The sequence below is a fragment of the Nomascus leucogenys genome, chromosome 9 (genome assembly GCF_006542625.1).
Source record: "Nomascus leucogenys isolate Asia chromosome 9, Asia_NLE_v1, whole genome shotgun sequence".
NCBI lineage: Eukaryota > Metazoa > Chordata > Mammalia > Primates > Hylobatidae > Nomascus > Nomascus leucogenys.
The window spans coordinates 41,344,672-41,358,724 of record NC_044389.1 but is presented as its reverse complement, the minus strand read 5'-3'; the positions used below and the strand labels follow the sequence as shown (position 1 = coordinate 41,358,724).

Here is a 14,053-nt window from a genome sequence, read left to right as displayed (position 1 = left end):
AAAAATTACTTCAAACCTTTATCAGTTCATCAGAAAATATGGGTACATATAGGTTCTTGAGTCAAAACTACCTGCATTAAAATTCTGGCTCTACCACTTGTGAATGCTATGAGATTGGGAAATTTATTTAACCTCTCTGTGCCTCAGTTATGCATGTAGAGCTTTAGAACACTGCCTGGTACATAATAAATGCTCAAGAAATGCCAGAAATTATTTCACACTATTGTTTGCTCATTGTTTATTGACTTATTTGTATGCTGAACACTATAGCAAGCTTTCTGGAATCAACAGTTATTTCCTTAGGTGGTCCTGAATCCTTACTTAGGGGATTTAAAAATGCCGTAAACAAAAATAAATTAGCTCTATAAAGATTACTTCCTCTACTCTCAACTGCAGTGAGCAGGCTGCTTTCTTTTATTATTTATTTATTTATTTATTGAGACGGAGTCTCGCTCTGTCACCCGGTCTGGAGTGCAATGGCGCGATCTTGGCTCACTGAAACCTCTGCCTGCCGGGTTCAAGGAATTCTCCTGCCTCAGCCTCTGGAGTATCTGGGATTACAGGCGCCTGCCACCACGCCCGGCTAATTTTTGTATTTTTGGTAGAGACAGGTTTTCGCCATGTTGGTCAGCCTGGTCTGGAACCCCTGACCTCAGGTGATCCGCCCGCCTCGGCCTCCCAAAGTGCTGGGATTATAGGCGTGAGCCACCGCGCCCAGCCAAGACCCAACTCTTAACTGTAATAACTTGGAATATTGAGAACCTGAACTTGATCCATAAGAAAATAGCCTGGCAGGGCACTGTGGCTCACGCATATAATCCCAGCACTTTGGGAGGCCCAGGCGGGTGGATCACTTGAGGTCAGGAGTTCAAGAACAGCCTGAACAACATGGCGAAGCCTCGTCTCTACCAAAAATACAAAACTAGCCTGGCGTGGTGGTGCACACCTGTAATCCCAGCTACTTAGGAAGCTGAGGCAGGAGAATCGCTTGGCGCGCGCCTGTAATCCCAGCTACTCAGAAGCTGAAGCAGGAGAATCGCTTGAACCCAGGAGGCAGAGGTTGTGATGAGCTGACGTCGCGCCATTGAATTCCAGCCTGGGCAACAAGAGTGAAACTCCTTCTCAGAAAATGAAAATAAATAATTAAATAAAAACAGTGGGGCTCCTTAACAGTGCCCATGTTGTTCCATTGTTCTACTTAGGAATTTGTAACCTTTGGAGAATTACTGAATCCCTTGGTGACTCAGTTTTGCCATCTGTAAATTAATGATAATTAATAGTGCCTTCTAACAGATTTGTTGTCCTATTTAAATGAGTTAGTCCTTGTAAAGTGTTCAGAATATTGCCTGGCCCATAATAAGTGCTCAGTAAGTTCCCAGCAGGTCTGGACAATAGTAACGTCTATAAAAGCATATGTGAGCAGTATCTGGAACAAATTAATTTCCAAATCCATTAAAATGTTTACATATGTTTACATATGTGTTAAAGTTTCAACAGCATTGTCCTAGTGGAAAGGGAGAGATGTTAATAGACCTGGATTAGTATCATGGTCCTATCAATTGCCAGCTGTGTAAGCTGGGGGGAATTATTTAACCTATTTCGTCTGTGAAATGAAGATGAGTATGCTTACCCAAAAGTTGTTGGGAGTACTAAATTAGAGAGCACATATGTAAAACATTCAGCACAGTTTCTGGCATGGTAGGGGCTAAATATGCACCAGATAGTATAAATAAATGCCCCCCAAAATCTTACATTTTTGCTTATCTTACATGATAAAGCCACTACAATTTTGTGTTTATTGAAACAGATAGTTTTCTCAATATCCTAGCCATGAGAGAACTAGAAAGTATAAATGGATCCAATTATAAAAATAAATATACTTTCATATTGCTGATAGTCTGTGGAGTTTCACTATCTCGGGAGGCCATGGAGCCAAGTATTAAAATGAATTCTGAAGAGAATTAGATAATTTCATGACTGATAATATGAATGGCTTCTTTTTAAAAACTGGGTGTAATCGAATCTGCTGCCACCAACTGATAGCCATGGGGTCTCAGGCAGAATTTCCTCTTTCTACCCAGGGCACTGCACAAGTAGCCAAAAGCTACTAAGAGCATTGTTATGGTTTCAGTTCTCTTATTGCCTCTATTAGTGCCTTGGGAAGGTTTTTTCAGCAGTGGACTCTCGATGAAAATGAACGCTTAAAAGGTGGGGAGAAGGAAATGCTTCTGTAGTCAGCCAAAAGGTTGTCTACTAGAGTGAAGTTAGCGCAAAAGAAAGATTTGTGCCTGTTGTTTCCTGATTTTTTAATGATGGCCATTCTAACTGGTGTGAGATGGTATCTCACTGTGGTTTTGATTTGCATTTCTCTGATGGCCAGTGATGATGAGCATTTCTTCATGTGTTTTCTGGCTTCATAAATGTCTTCTTTTGAGAAGTGTCTGTTCATGTCCTCTGCCCACTTTTTGATGGGGTTGTTTGTTTTTTTCTTGTAAATTTGTTTGAGTTCATTGTAGATTCTGGATATTAGCCCTTTGTCAGATGAGTAGGTTGCAAAAATTTTCTCCCATTCTGTAGGTTGCCTGTTCATTCTGATGATAGTTTCTTTTGCTGTGCAGAAGCTCTTTAGTTTAATGAGATCCCATTTGTCGATTTTGGCTTTTGTTGCCATTGCTTTTGGTGTTTTAGACATGAAGTCCTTGCCCACGCCTATGTCCTGAATGGTATTGCCTAGGTTTTCTTGTAGGATTTTAATGGTTTTAGGTCTAACATATAAGTCTTTAATCCATCTTGAATTAATTTTTGTATAAGGTGAAAGGAAGGGATCCAGTTGCAACTTTCTACATATGGCTAGCCAGTTTTCCCAGCACCATTTATTAAATAGGGAATCCTTTCCCCATAGGAACACTTTTACACTGTTGGTGGGACTGTAAACTAGTTCAACCATTGTGGAAGTCAGTGTGGCGATTCCTCAGGGATCTCGAACTAGAAATACCATTTGACCCAGCCATCCCATTACTGGGTATATACCCAAAGGACTATAAATCATGCTGCTATAAAGACACATGCACACGTATGTTTATTGCGGCACTATTCACAATAGCAAAGACTTGCAACCAACCCAAATGTCCAACAACGATAGACTGGATTAAGAAAATGTGGCACATATACACCATGGAATACTATGCAGCCATAAAAAATGATGAGTTCGTGTCCTTTGTAGGGACATGGATGAAACTGGAAAACATCATTCTCAGTAAACTATCGCAAGGACAAAAAACCAAACACCGCATGTTCTCACTCATAGGTGGGAATTGAACAATGAGAACTCATGGACACAGGAAGGGGAACATCACACTCCGGGGACTGTTGTGGGGTGGGGGGAGGGGGGAGGGACAGCATTAGGAGATACACCTAATGCTAAATGACGAGTTAATGGGTGCAGGAAATCAACATGGCACATGGATACATATGTAACAAACCTGCACATTGTGCACATGTACCCTAAAACCCTAAAGTATAAAAAAAAAAAAAATACAAAAAAAAAAAAGAAAGATTTGTAAAGGGAAAACCATGAAGAAAACCATTTAGAGAGGAAAGGAAAATATGAAGAAGAATAAAACAATTAATGCATTTTCTGAGTAGAAGATAAACCTTTCTTCTCTTGTGAAGTTTAGACTACGTTTGTTTGTTTGTTTGTGACAGACTCTTGCTCTGTCGCTCAGGCTGGAGTGCAGTGGGGCAGTCTGGGCTCACTGCAACCTCTACCTCCTGGGTTCAGGCGATTCTCCTGCCTCAGCCTCCTGAGTAGCTGAGACTACAGGTGCCCGCCACCATGCCCCGGCTAATTTATTTATTTTTATTTATTTATTTTTTTATTTTTAGTAGAGATGGGGTTTCACTATGTTGGCCAGGCTGCTCTCAAACCCCTGACCTCAGGTGATCTGCCCGCCTCAGCCTCCCAAAGTGCTGGGATTACAAGCATGAGCCACTGTTCCCAGCCTAGACTATCTTTGATTGTATAATTTTATATTCTGTCTTAAGTAGTAAATTTGTTTAAAAGATGCCCATCCCAAATAATAAAAACGTTTGTGATCAAGAATAGTAATGCTTTACTAGATTCTTTTTATTTCCTTCAGTTTCTTCTTAAAGTGTTAAGGAAGACTTATAATTATATAATGCATGCAATCATTGAGAATGACATTTTTAATAGCAAAGTATTAAGAACGTGGAATATGGAGTCAGAGAATGCCTGTTTAGTTACTACTTGTATGATTATAATTCACTTACTAGTTGAGCCTATATCTTCTCATTTTTAAAACTAGGAATATATAGTAATAATTACTCTACACGTTTTTTTGGTCTGAATTAAATGAGATGATAGTGACTTTAAAATATTGCAAAATGGGCCAGGCGTGGTGGCTCACACCTGTAGTCCCAACACTTTGGGAGGCCGAAGAGGGCAGATCACAAGGTCAAGAGATCGAGACCATCTTGGCCAACATGGTGAAAACCCATCTCTACTAAAAGTACAAAAATTAGCTGGGCGTGGTGGCATGCACCTGTAGTCCCAGCTACTCAGGAGGCTGAGGCAGGAGAATAGCTTGAACCCAGGAGGCAGACGTTGCAGTGAGCCAAGATCGCACCACTGCACTCCAGCTTGGCAACTGAGTGAGATTCTGTCTCAAAAATAAAAAAAAAATTTTAAAAATTGCAAAATGTAAGGAACTTTACAAGTGTTTATTTTCACTGTTTTCTATTATTGTACTCCACAAGTCATAACTCATAATTGCATTCAAAATAATGTTTATTCTTTTCAAGGCAGGCTGAAGGAAAAAATTAAACAAAATAAATCAAATTCTAAGAAAGAAACGAGTTATAAACAGTAAATTTTAAAGGACAGGAGAATTAAAATTTTCTTTTGGAAGTAAGCTTATGAGGGTAAAATGCTAAGAAGGAGTTTTGTTTAGTTATTTTTGTGAAAATACTAGTCTGTGTAAGCACAATGGGCACAAAAACAATGACTAATTAAGGAAAATTGCAACATTTTAATAAAATGTCATATGTAAATAGTCACTCAAACTTAATTTCTTTTAGACAATAACTTTTCTCTGATATACAACCACACAAAGCACTTATAACACATAGTTTTATTAAGCTAGCTATGTCATCAGGTAAGATTCAATAACAGTATATATTGAAAAAGTGTCATATCGCCTCTCCATTGCTGGAATATAAACTCTCATAGCCTATAATATGGGCTAGAACTTTGCCAATCAGTGACTGTTCAGCAAATCTGGATTTTTTTTCTCTTGTATTTAGCAATAAGATGAATCCTTTCTTGGGCGCTGGTGACAGCATGTCTATAACTAGGACCTATTCTGCCAAAAATTGGCATTGAACAGAGCCTGCGGTAGTCTTACATAGCAGTAAATGGAAGGGTGGGTATGGGGGATCAGGGACAGCCTTTAAAATCGATTTTAATTCTGCTTAAAGTTAAATGGAATGGTATGACCCTGCTTGTAGACATCTCTCTGTGGCACAGTTCCATGAAAATAAGTTCTATATTGATCCCTAACATTAGTATGTCTATTAAACTAAGTCCTTCCAATGTATTTCATAAGAAATTGAAGTTTTTAAAAAATATCATATCATTGTTACTGCTTCATAAGAGTATATTCACTTTAAATCTAATTGTTCTGAGATAGGATCATTTGGGGGAGAGGGAGCTTTATTTTCTTCCTGAATGTTTCCACTTTGTCTAATGGACAATGTAAAATGCATTTAAGAAATGATTTTTTCAGTCTATTAATTGTACAAACTCTTAACCACCCCATATGCATGTCCCACTATTTATCCTTTCTCTTCTTTTGTGATGCTTCTCTTTTTGTGGGATACTATATTCTCCACTGCCTTCTTGACCTAGTCCTGATGTTCACCTACCTTTACTGAGAGCTCATTTACTCCTAGTCGGGCACAATACTAAAAGCTAAGGAATTAATCCTAACAACATGTTAGTGAATAACCGAGTCTTGGTAAATTTGGAAAGGCTTCTTGATAGAAATAACATCCAAGCTAAGCTGAAAGGATAAATAGGAGTTAGTTAGTCAGGTGAAAATGGTGGCAAGAACACATTGCAGGATGTGCAAAGGCCCTGAGGCAGAAAGAACAGGGTGCAGCTGGGGAAGCACTGGTAACTTTGTATGGTTTAAAGAATATACTTAAAAGATGAGGAAGCATTATAATGAGTTGGAGAGAGAAATTCATGAAGAGCTTGGGCATGAAGAAAACAATTCAGCTTTTGTTTGAAGGGCAGACAGAAACCATTTAAGCACTTTAATCAGTAAACTAACATATTCCAATTTATACTCTAAGAGTATCTCTGGAAAAAGGTAGAGAATGATTTGAATAGGGTAATTTTAGAAAAAAAATAAAGAACATTAATTTTCATTACATGGTACTGGTGCTGTTGTTAAATTATGTTTGGTTTCATTCTATTATCTTTATAAATCTGAAATCTAAACCATTTAAATAGAGGATAAAGATACATTATTAAACCCATGCTAAAATACATATATCACACAGCAAGCAAAAATCTTGTGGTGGTGTGCCATGGCCTGTTGTGCATGATTTGTGCAGTTGGGACAATAGGCTGGAGAAATCTTGCACCACGTGTGTAACTATGTAGTTTGCCATAGTGAAAATGATTGCTGAACAAATCTTTTCTTCTCCCAGAGAGTTATATGCTAATTAAAATACCTAATCGAAGAAAGGTACATTCATTTAGAAAGCATTCGTCAGTACCTACATAATCCTCAAGAAGGGAAAGAAGACAATTGAAAAACAGAGCTTCTATTTTAAAATTAATTCTTACTCTAGTTCAGAGGCATCCTGAACAAGTTAATTTGAGCATGAGATTATTTAACTAATAACAGGTAACCGCTATGAATCTCCATTTTTACATGATCAAACTAAAGTAGACAAAGAAGAAATAGCAATGCTTTGTTTGAAACAAAAACTGTAGCTCATTATCAATGAAAAGATTATAGTCCCTGTCAAAAAATTAAAAGTTGCTCAAAGCGGTCCCTTCAGAAGTACAAATGAGAGCTGGCATCATTTGAATTAAAGGAGTCGGAGAAAATAGTTGGAGTTAGCTTTTAACTATTGCCTTACTACTTCCCTATCTTAGTTCATTTTCTACTACTGTAACAATACCCAAGACGGGGTAAATTATAAAAACACAATAGTTTCTTACAGTACTAGAGGCTGAGAAGTTCAAGGTCAAGGGGCCCACAACTGGCAAAAGCCTTCCTTCTGCATCATCCCATGGCAGAACAGAAGGGCAAAAGAGCATACAGTTGGGGGGAGGGGCGGGGACAGGTGGGAGGGGGCCAAACACACATCCTCTTATCAGAAACCCATTTCCAAGATAACTAGCCCTCTCCCACAATAATGGCATTAATCCATTCACGAGGGCAGAGCCCTCAGGACTTAATTCCTTCATAAAGGTTCCACTTTTCAACACTCCTACACTGGGGATGAAGTTTCTAGCACTTGAACTTTGGGGGATGCATTTAAACTGTAGCATTCTCCACGTAGTATGATGTCAAAAAGGATTTTTTTGTCAGCTGGAAAAATAGCACAAAATGTTCTTACATCTCAGCAGTGACACTATTGACACATTTTTTTAAGCTAATACTTTCTAAATATTTAGTTTTTAAGTTACTCAATTTTCTTGATTGTAGGTAATGTTTTCTTTTTAAAACATTTGATTGATTATATATGCAAATTATATATATTAGAGTCATTTTTATTGTGTATAGTTTTAAGCTTTCAATTGCACTTAATATTTTGAAATATGTTATTAAATTTTATGTTGGGATTGTGTTATATGTTTAGTGTCAACTTTATTTTATGAATCACGAGCTTTGATTTGGCAAAAGTAAATACTGAAACAACTATATTGCCATTTTGCTCAGCTACTGCTTTCATTAACAAAAAGTTGATGATGGGGAGCTGAATGTAGATAGTGGTGATTAGAAAGAAAAAATAGATGGATTTAAAATAGAGGCATGAGACAGAATCAAAAAGACTTGGTTATTTGGGAGATATAGTGTATGTGGAAGAAGGAGGGAAAATAAGACACTCTGCCTTCTTGTATGAAATTTGGGTAGATGCAATTCTGAACATTACCATTCATATGGAAAGGGACCATGAGAGAAAGAGAAGGAAAGTTGAGAAGAGTGGGAGGGAAAATAGAAGAAAGAGGCAAAACACACATAATAAACAGCATCACTTCAGAAAATACTACAATTTCAGTGATTAAATGTTCATAAATATCCCATCCCTTCACTGTCTCTCTCCTGTTTCTTTGGAAGCTTTATATACACCAAATACATTGTGATGAACCTGGGACCTCCTCAGGGCAGCAGAGGTGATGATATTTTAAGGGAAGTAGAAAATGAATTACAAACAGCTAGAGGCTCATATCAGAATGCCCTACATCTTCTTAAACATGAGTGATCTTGAATCAGACTAGAGCCAATATCCCTACAGTTTATTGCCAGTAAGTGAGGTTAAGAGTAGTTTCTAATCTTACAGCTAGGAATGCAGTCTGTGTACAGGAAGGACAAGCATACTCTTGCATTCCCGTGATGAGAATATGAATATATTTTCCCAGAAAGATGATTATTTGCAGTAGTTATTTCCATAGTATGCTTATTCCTTGGAAACACAGGTTCAATTACCTAACAAAGAACCTAACTATTTTATTTGGAACTTGGAATACATTTTCCCATTCAAAAAATCTTGTTAGAGGATAATTTAGGATTATAACTATTTGGAAACTACTTACACTTTAAATTAATGAAAATCAAATTTGAAAATTGTGTGAAGGTGAGTCAGTTCTAAGAGCAATGAAGTAGATCACTAAGCTACTCCAGTTTGTGTTTAAGGAGACTATATTCAGAATTGCTCTTTATTTTTTAGCTTGTCAGCAGTTTAATTTCTGTTTCCTTTTTTTTTTGTCCTCTCACTTGTTTGCTGCATATTTAGAAATCCATATTACACTTCATGTGAAAGTAAAATTTTATATATAGTTCTCCCTTCTTTACAAAGTTTGATAATTCTAAGGAGAGGGCTTAAAGTTTTAATCCTCTAATTGTCAAAAAGGCTGAGAGCATTAAGAAGCTTACTGAAGAGTTGAGTTGTGCTGTAATTTTGTTTTCTGGGATTTGAGTTTCAAAGAACCCTTAAAAAGCCTGTGTTTGGCAGTGGTCAGGTGGTTGTTTTGATACTCAAGTGGCATCCTGATACCTTGGTATTGGCTTATTTTTGCCATGTTTAAAATGAAAATCAGGTTGAGGACTTCTAGAGCTTTAAAGCTCTTTGAACTGTCAAATAAAAATAATTTCTACAGTACTAGGACATCTTGAGGTCCTACTGTGAACAAGCAATGTAGGTGTTTTCTTTCTAATTTTATTTCAGATATCTCTACCACAGGACCTCTTGGCATGGGAAGCACTACCACCAGTACCACCCTTCGGACCACAACTTTGAGCCCAGGAAGGAGTACCACCCCGTCAGCGTCAGGAAGAAGAAACCGGAGTACTAGCACCCCATCTCCAGCTGTCGAGGTGCTTGATGACATGACCACACACCTTCCATCAGCATCCTCCCAAATCCCAGCTCTCGAAGAGAGCTGTGAGGCTGTGGAAGCCAGAGAAATCATGTGGTTTAAGACTCGTCAAGGACAGATAGCAAAGCAGCCATGCCCTGCAGGAACTATAGGTAAGTCTGTGCTAAAGCACTAAGTTAAAACTGTTGTTACTTTGGCTTTATTTTCTAGTGTTCTTTTCCTTTTCCTTCCTCCTTCCCTCCCTCGCTCCCTCCCTCCCTCCCTCCCTGTCTCTCTCTTTCTCCTTCCTTCCTTTTTCTTTCTTTCTTTCTTTTTCTTTCTTTCTTTCTTTTTCTTTCTTTCTCTTTCTTTCTTTCCTCTTTCTTTTTTTTATTACAACATATTTTATTACTTCACATTTGACTAAATTCTGAACTCAGCTAAATTACAGTTTAAAGCTATCTATTTTCCAGAGTTTGAAAACGTAACCTGATTAAGTCACAAGTAACCTGTGAGACCTGCACTTTGCCCTCATAGTTTCAGGTTTCTGGGTCAAGGTAAAGTTAGGCTGTAGATATTCTGGCTACTCTAGAGGCTCAGCTTTTCTATGCAGCAGTCCAGAAGGGATCAATTGATTGCTGGGAGTTAGTCTCATGCTTGTCACCAACCATCAGATATTGATTGCAGAAAATGAGGTCGAGGACTTCTATATTAGATTATCATGGAAATGACCTAACATGTAACAAAAGAGAAAGTTTGACTCTCTTTTTTATCAGCCATTGTAGTTGTCCTCTGATGGTCAAAGGCTCTTAACGCTGTCAGGGACCATGCTGCACGGAGTCTCACTCTGTCGCCCAGGCTGGAGTGCAGCGGTATGATCTTGGCTCACCTTCCGCCTCCAGGGTTCAAGTGATTCTCCTGCCTCAGCCTCCTGAGTAGCTGGGATTACAGGCGCCCACCACCACGCCCGGCTAATTTTTTTTTGTATTTTTAGTAGAGACAGGTTTTGCCATGTTGTCCAGGCTGATCTCAAACTCCTGACCTCAGATGATCAGCCTGCCTCAGCCTCCCAAAGTTCTGGGAGTATAGGCATAAGCCACTGTGCCTGGCCTTCTTTGCCTATTTTATTACTGATCTCATTCATAATATCTTCACATGGTAACCATATTATTATTTATTTTGCTTAAGCAAAGGTATTCTGATTTTCTTATTGTTACATACATTGGTATTCGTAAATGAATACTTGGCACGTTTGCATTATTCTCTAAAATATGTAAATAAGAGAAATTCACAACGTATGTCACCCAGTATTCTCAGGGACTTTCTCCTTAGGTATTATTGATTTGGATACTTTAAGGGAAAAAGTTTTCTTAGAAAGTTCTGATATGGGTATATCATTTCATATTCCATGGTTTAGGAAATGATGGGTGGGAAGACCAAAGGGTATCTTGGTTTTTATAAAAAATACACTTCTTTTCCACCAAAATATTTTAAAATATTCAAAAATATTCATTTTATTTAGGAAAAAGAGGGAGAATATTTATTTGTAAAGTTTTCCGTGATCCTGGAATCAGAGAACAGTTGGAAACCATCTTTTTTCTTAGCTCTGTTTTCTTAGTTCTGGTCTCAGTTCCTTTATTTCTAAAAGAAAAATAATAATAGCCCCCTACTGCAGACCTTTGTTTTGAAGATTAGTGAAACACTTTGTTTGAAAGCACTTTGCTCTACAGAAATGTGTCATTATTTTTCTGTGACAATTGAAAAAGATATTTTCTGAAGCCCTCAGGGATTACTGTCAATACACCCCAGTCTCATTTTTACCCATCTCTGTCCATTCTGTTATGCCTTTGTCTAGGCCCCCACAGTCTCTCACTTGAATTATTGCAATAGCTTCCTCACCATCACGCCATTACTCTCTGAAATTCATCTTCCATGTTCCTGCCAGAGGTATCATTCCAAAACTCAAATTTGCTCATCATCTGTCTCCTCTTTTAATATTCTCGTTGATTTTCCAGCTCCCACAGATGATAGACAAGGGAGTTTGTGATCTGGTTTACTTTTCTACTTTCATTAAATACAACTCCCCAGTCCAGTAGACCCCAGTTCAAAAAAACCTGAAGTTTCCCAAAGAACATATATTTTTCCACTTGGAATGTCCTTTTCCACCTTGTTTTTTCTCTGAAAAACCTGCACACTTACTTGAAGACTCAACTGCTACCTTGCCTCTACAAAGTCAAGCACTAACCTCCATGGAGGCACATATCACATCATCTCACCCATGAAATTCTTTAAAAACAGTCCTCAGCTGGACACGGTGGCTCACGCCTGTAATCCCAGCACTTTGGGAGGCCATGGCAGGCAGATCACGAGGTCAGGAGTTTGAGACCAGCCCGGCCAATATGGTGAAACCCTGTCTCTACTAAAAATACACAAATTAGCTGGGTGTGGTGGGGGATGCCTATAGTCCCAGCTACTTGGGAGGTTGAGGCAGAAGAATCACTTGAACCCGGGAGGCAGAGGTTGCAGTGAGCCGAGATCTTGCCACTGCACTCCAGTCTGGGCAACAGAGCAAGACTCCATCTCAAAAAAAAAAAATAATAATAATGATAATAGTCCCCATACCTAATGTTGCTCCCACAAGTGCTTCAAACATACTGTATGTTTTTGTTTGGAGTACTACATTTCTCTAGTGCTAAATGCTTACTGGCACTGTATCTGGTGTTTTTTTTTTTTTTTTTTTTTTTGAGACGGAGTCTGGCTCCGTCCCCCAGGCTGGAGTGCAGTGGCGCAATCTCTGCTCACTGCAAGCTCCGCCTCCCGGGTTCACGCCATTCTCCTGCCTCAGCCTCTCCGAGTAGCTGGGACTACAGGCGCCCACCACCATGCCCGGCTAATTTTTTGTATTTTTAGTAGAGATGGGGTTTCACCGTGGTCTCGATTTCCTGACCTCGTGATCCGCCCGCCTTGGCCTCCCAAAGTGCTGGGATTACAAGCGTGAGCCACCGCGCCTGGCCTGTATCTGGTGTTTTAATAAACATTATATCAATTTAATTGTCTCATTTTTACCTTTGCTCATTTTAAAATATACCATGGATGTAAAGTCGTTCTAAGAAAAAGAAACAGATACATTTCTCTCATTATTATAGGTGTATCAACTTATCTATGCCTTGCTCCTGATGGAATTTGGGATCCCCAAGGACCAGATGTCAGCAACTGTTCTTCTCCTTGGGTCAATCATATAACACAGAAGGTAAATCTTGTGACTGACAAAGTCTTTGCTAAAACTATATCATCTGTTGTTGATGATAGCTGTTGGAAACAAAACAGTCAAGAATTCTTTTAAAATCAATGTAGAAAAATTCTACCATTTTGATATAATTTCACATTTAATGACAACCTCTAATATGTTATTAGCTAATTCTAGAATTTTGTTGTTTTTAAAGTGCAAATCCATGAATTTCCTTATATTGCTTATAATAATTTTATTATTAATAAAATGTCTATGGTATTGTGAACTACAGATATAAAAGTCCAAGAGGCATTATAAATTAAGCAAGTAAAAGTTTCTAGCATACATACATATGAGTTTTCTTGTGGAAATAATAATTATAATTTTACAAAGTCTACCTTGGGAATCTTAAGCCATCTAATAAATGTTCTGTAACCTAATCATTTATCAACGTTAAAAGTATACACATGTGTGACAGAATCTTGCAGACTCAAATTTTCAGGGCTTATTTGGTTGCAATATGTTGAACATTTTTATTATTAATGCACTGTGGGGCTTTGAATTGATTTCATTACAAACAGAGACCAGATGTGCATTTATGCCAAAAGGGTTATGGGATGAATCCTTATTATAGCAATTTATGTGGATTTATGCACTCCTAAAATGGAGAGTCCTTCTATGGCACATTAGCTATGCTGAGGAATTTCTGAGAGAGATTTTCCCGAGAAATATTACAAATGATGGCCTTACTAAAAGCCTGCCTGTGCCATTTGCTCTTTTCTCTATTTGTTTTTAACCAGACTTATCCTCAATAATATACTGTATAATAATCCATAAATATCTACCCAGTAGATCATTTAGCAGATGAGCCATAACTATCTATTTACCCTAAATCATGGAAGAATAGTGGTTATATTGACTCTAGTTACCCTCTTACATATGCATCTCCATACTTGTTGCTATTCATAATGATGCTTCTCCAGTTTCAGCACTGTTCCTGCCACAGTTTTTATGTCCTTTGATTTTATTACAATGTAGCTCAGACCCCAGGGCAAATAACTCTTGCTGGATGTGATCAGATTAAGAGATCGGTAGCATATCTCCCTACATTAGCAATTCTTTAAAAACAGTCCCTAGATACTTAGCCCAGGGGTGAATATAAATTCAATAATAATTCTTCTAGAAGGCTGAATGTTTTCACGATAATT

At 38.1% G+C, this 14,053-nt stretch overlaps 1 protein-coding gene across 22 annotated transcripts in view; it reads left to right on the top strand.

The window, feature by feature from the left end:
* ADGRL3 (adhesion G protein-coupled receptor L3) overlaps nucleotides 1-14,053 on the top strand; it is an 871,587-nt gene that overhangs the window by 678,649 nt on the left and 178,885 nt on the right. For 20 of the 22 annotated variants that reach the window (XM_030818870.1, XM_030818875.1, XM_030818872.1 and 17 more), the window contains 2 exons: nucleotides 9,487-9,789; nucleotides 12,763-12,866. In XM_030818870.1, the coding sequence (XP_030674730.1) occupies nucleotides 9,487-9,789; nucleotides 12,763-12,866 (407 nt within the window). The remainder of the gene's footprint in view (nucleotides 1-9,486; nucleotides 9,790-12,762; nucleotides 12,867-14,053) is intronic. The other 2 variants (XM_030818877.1, XM_030818866.1) reach the window with 1 other exon arrangement.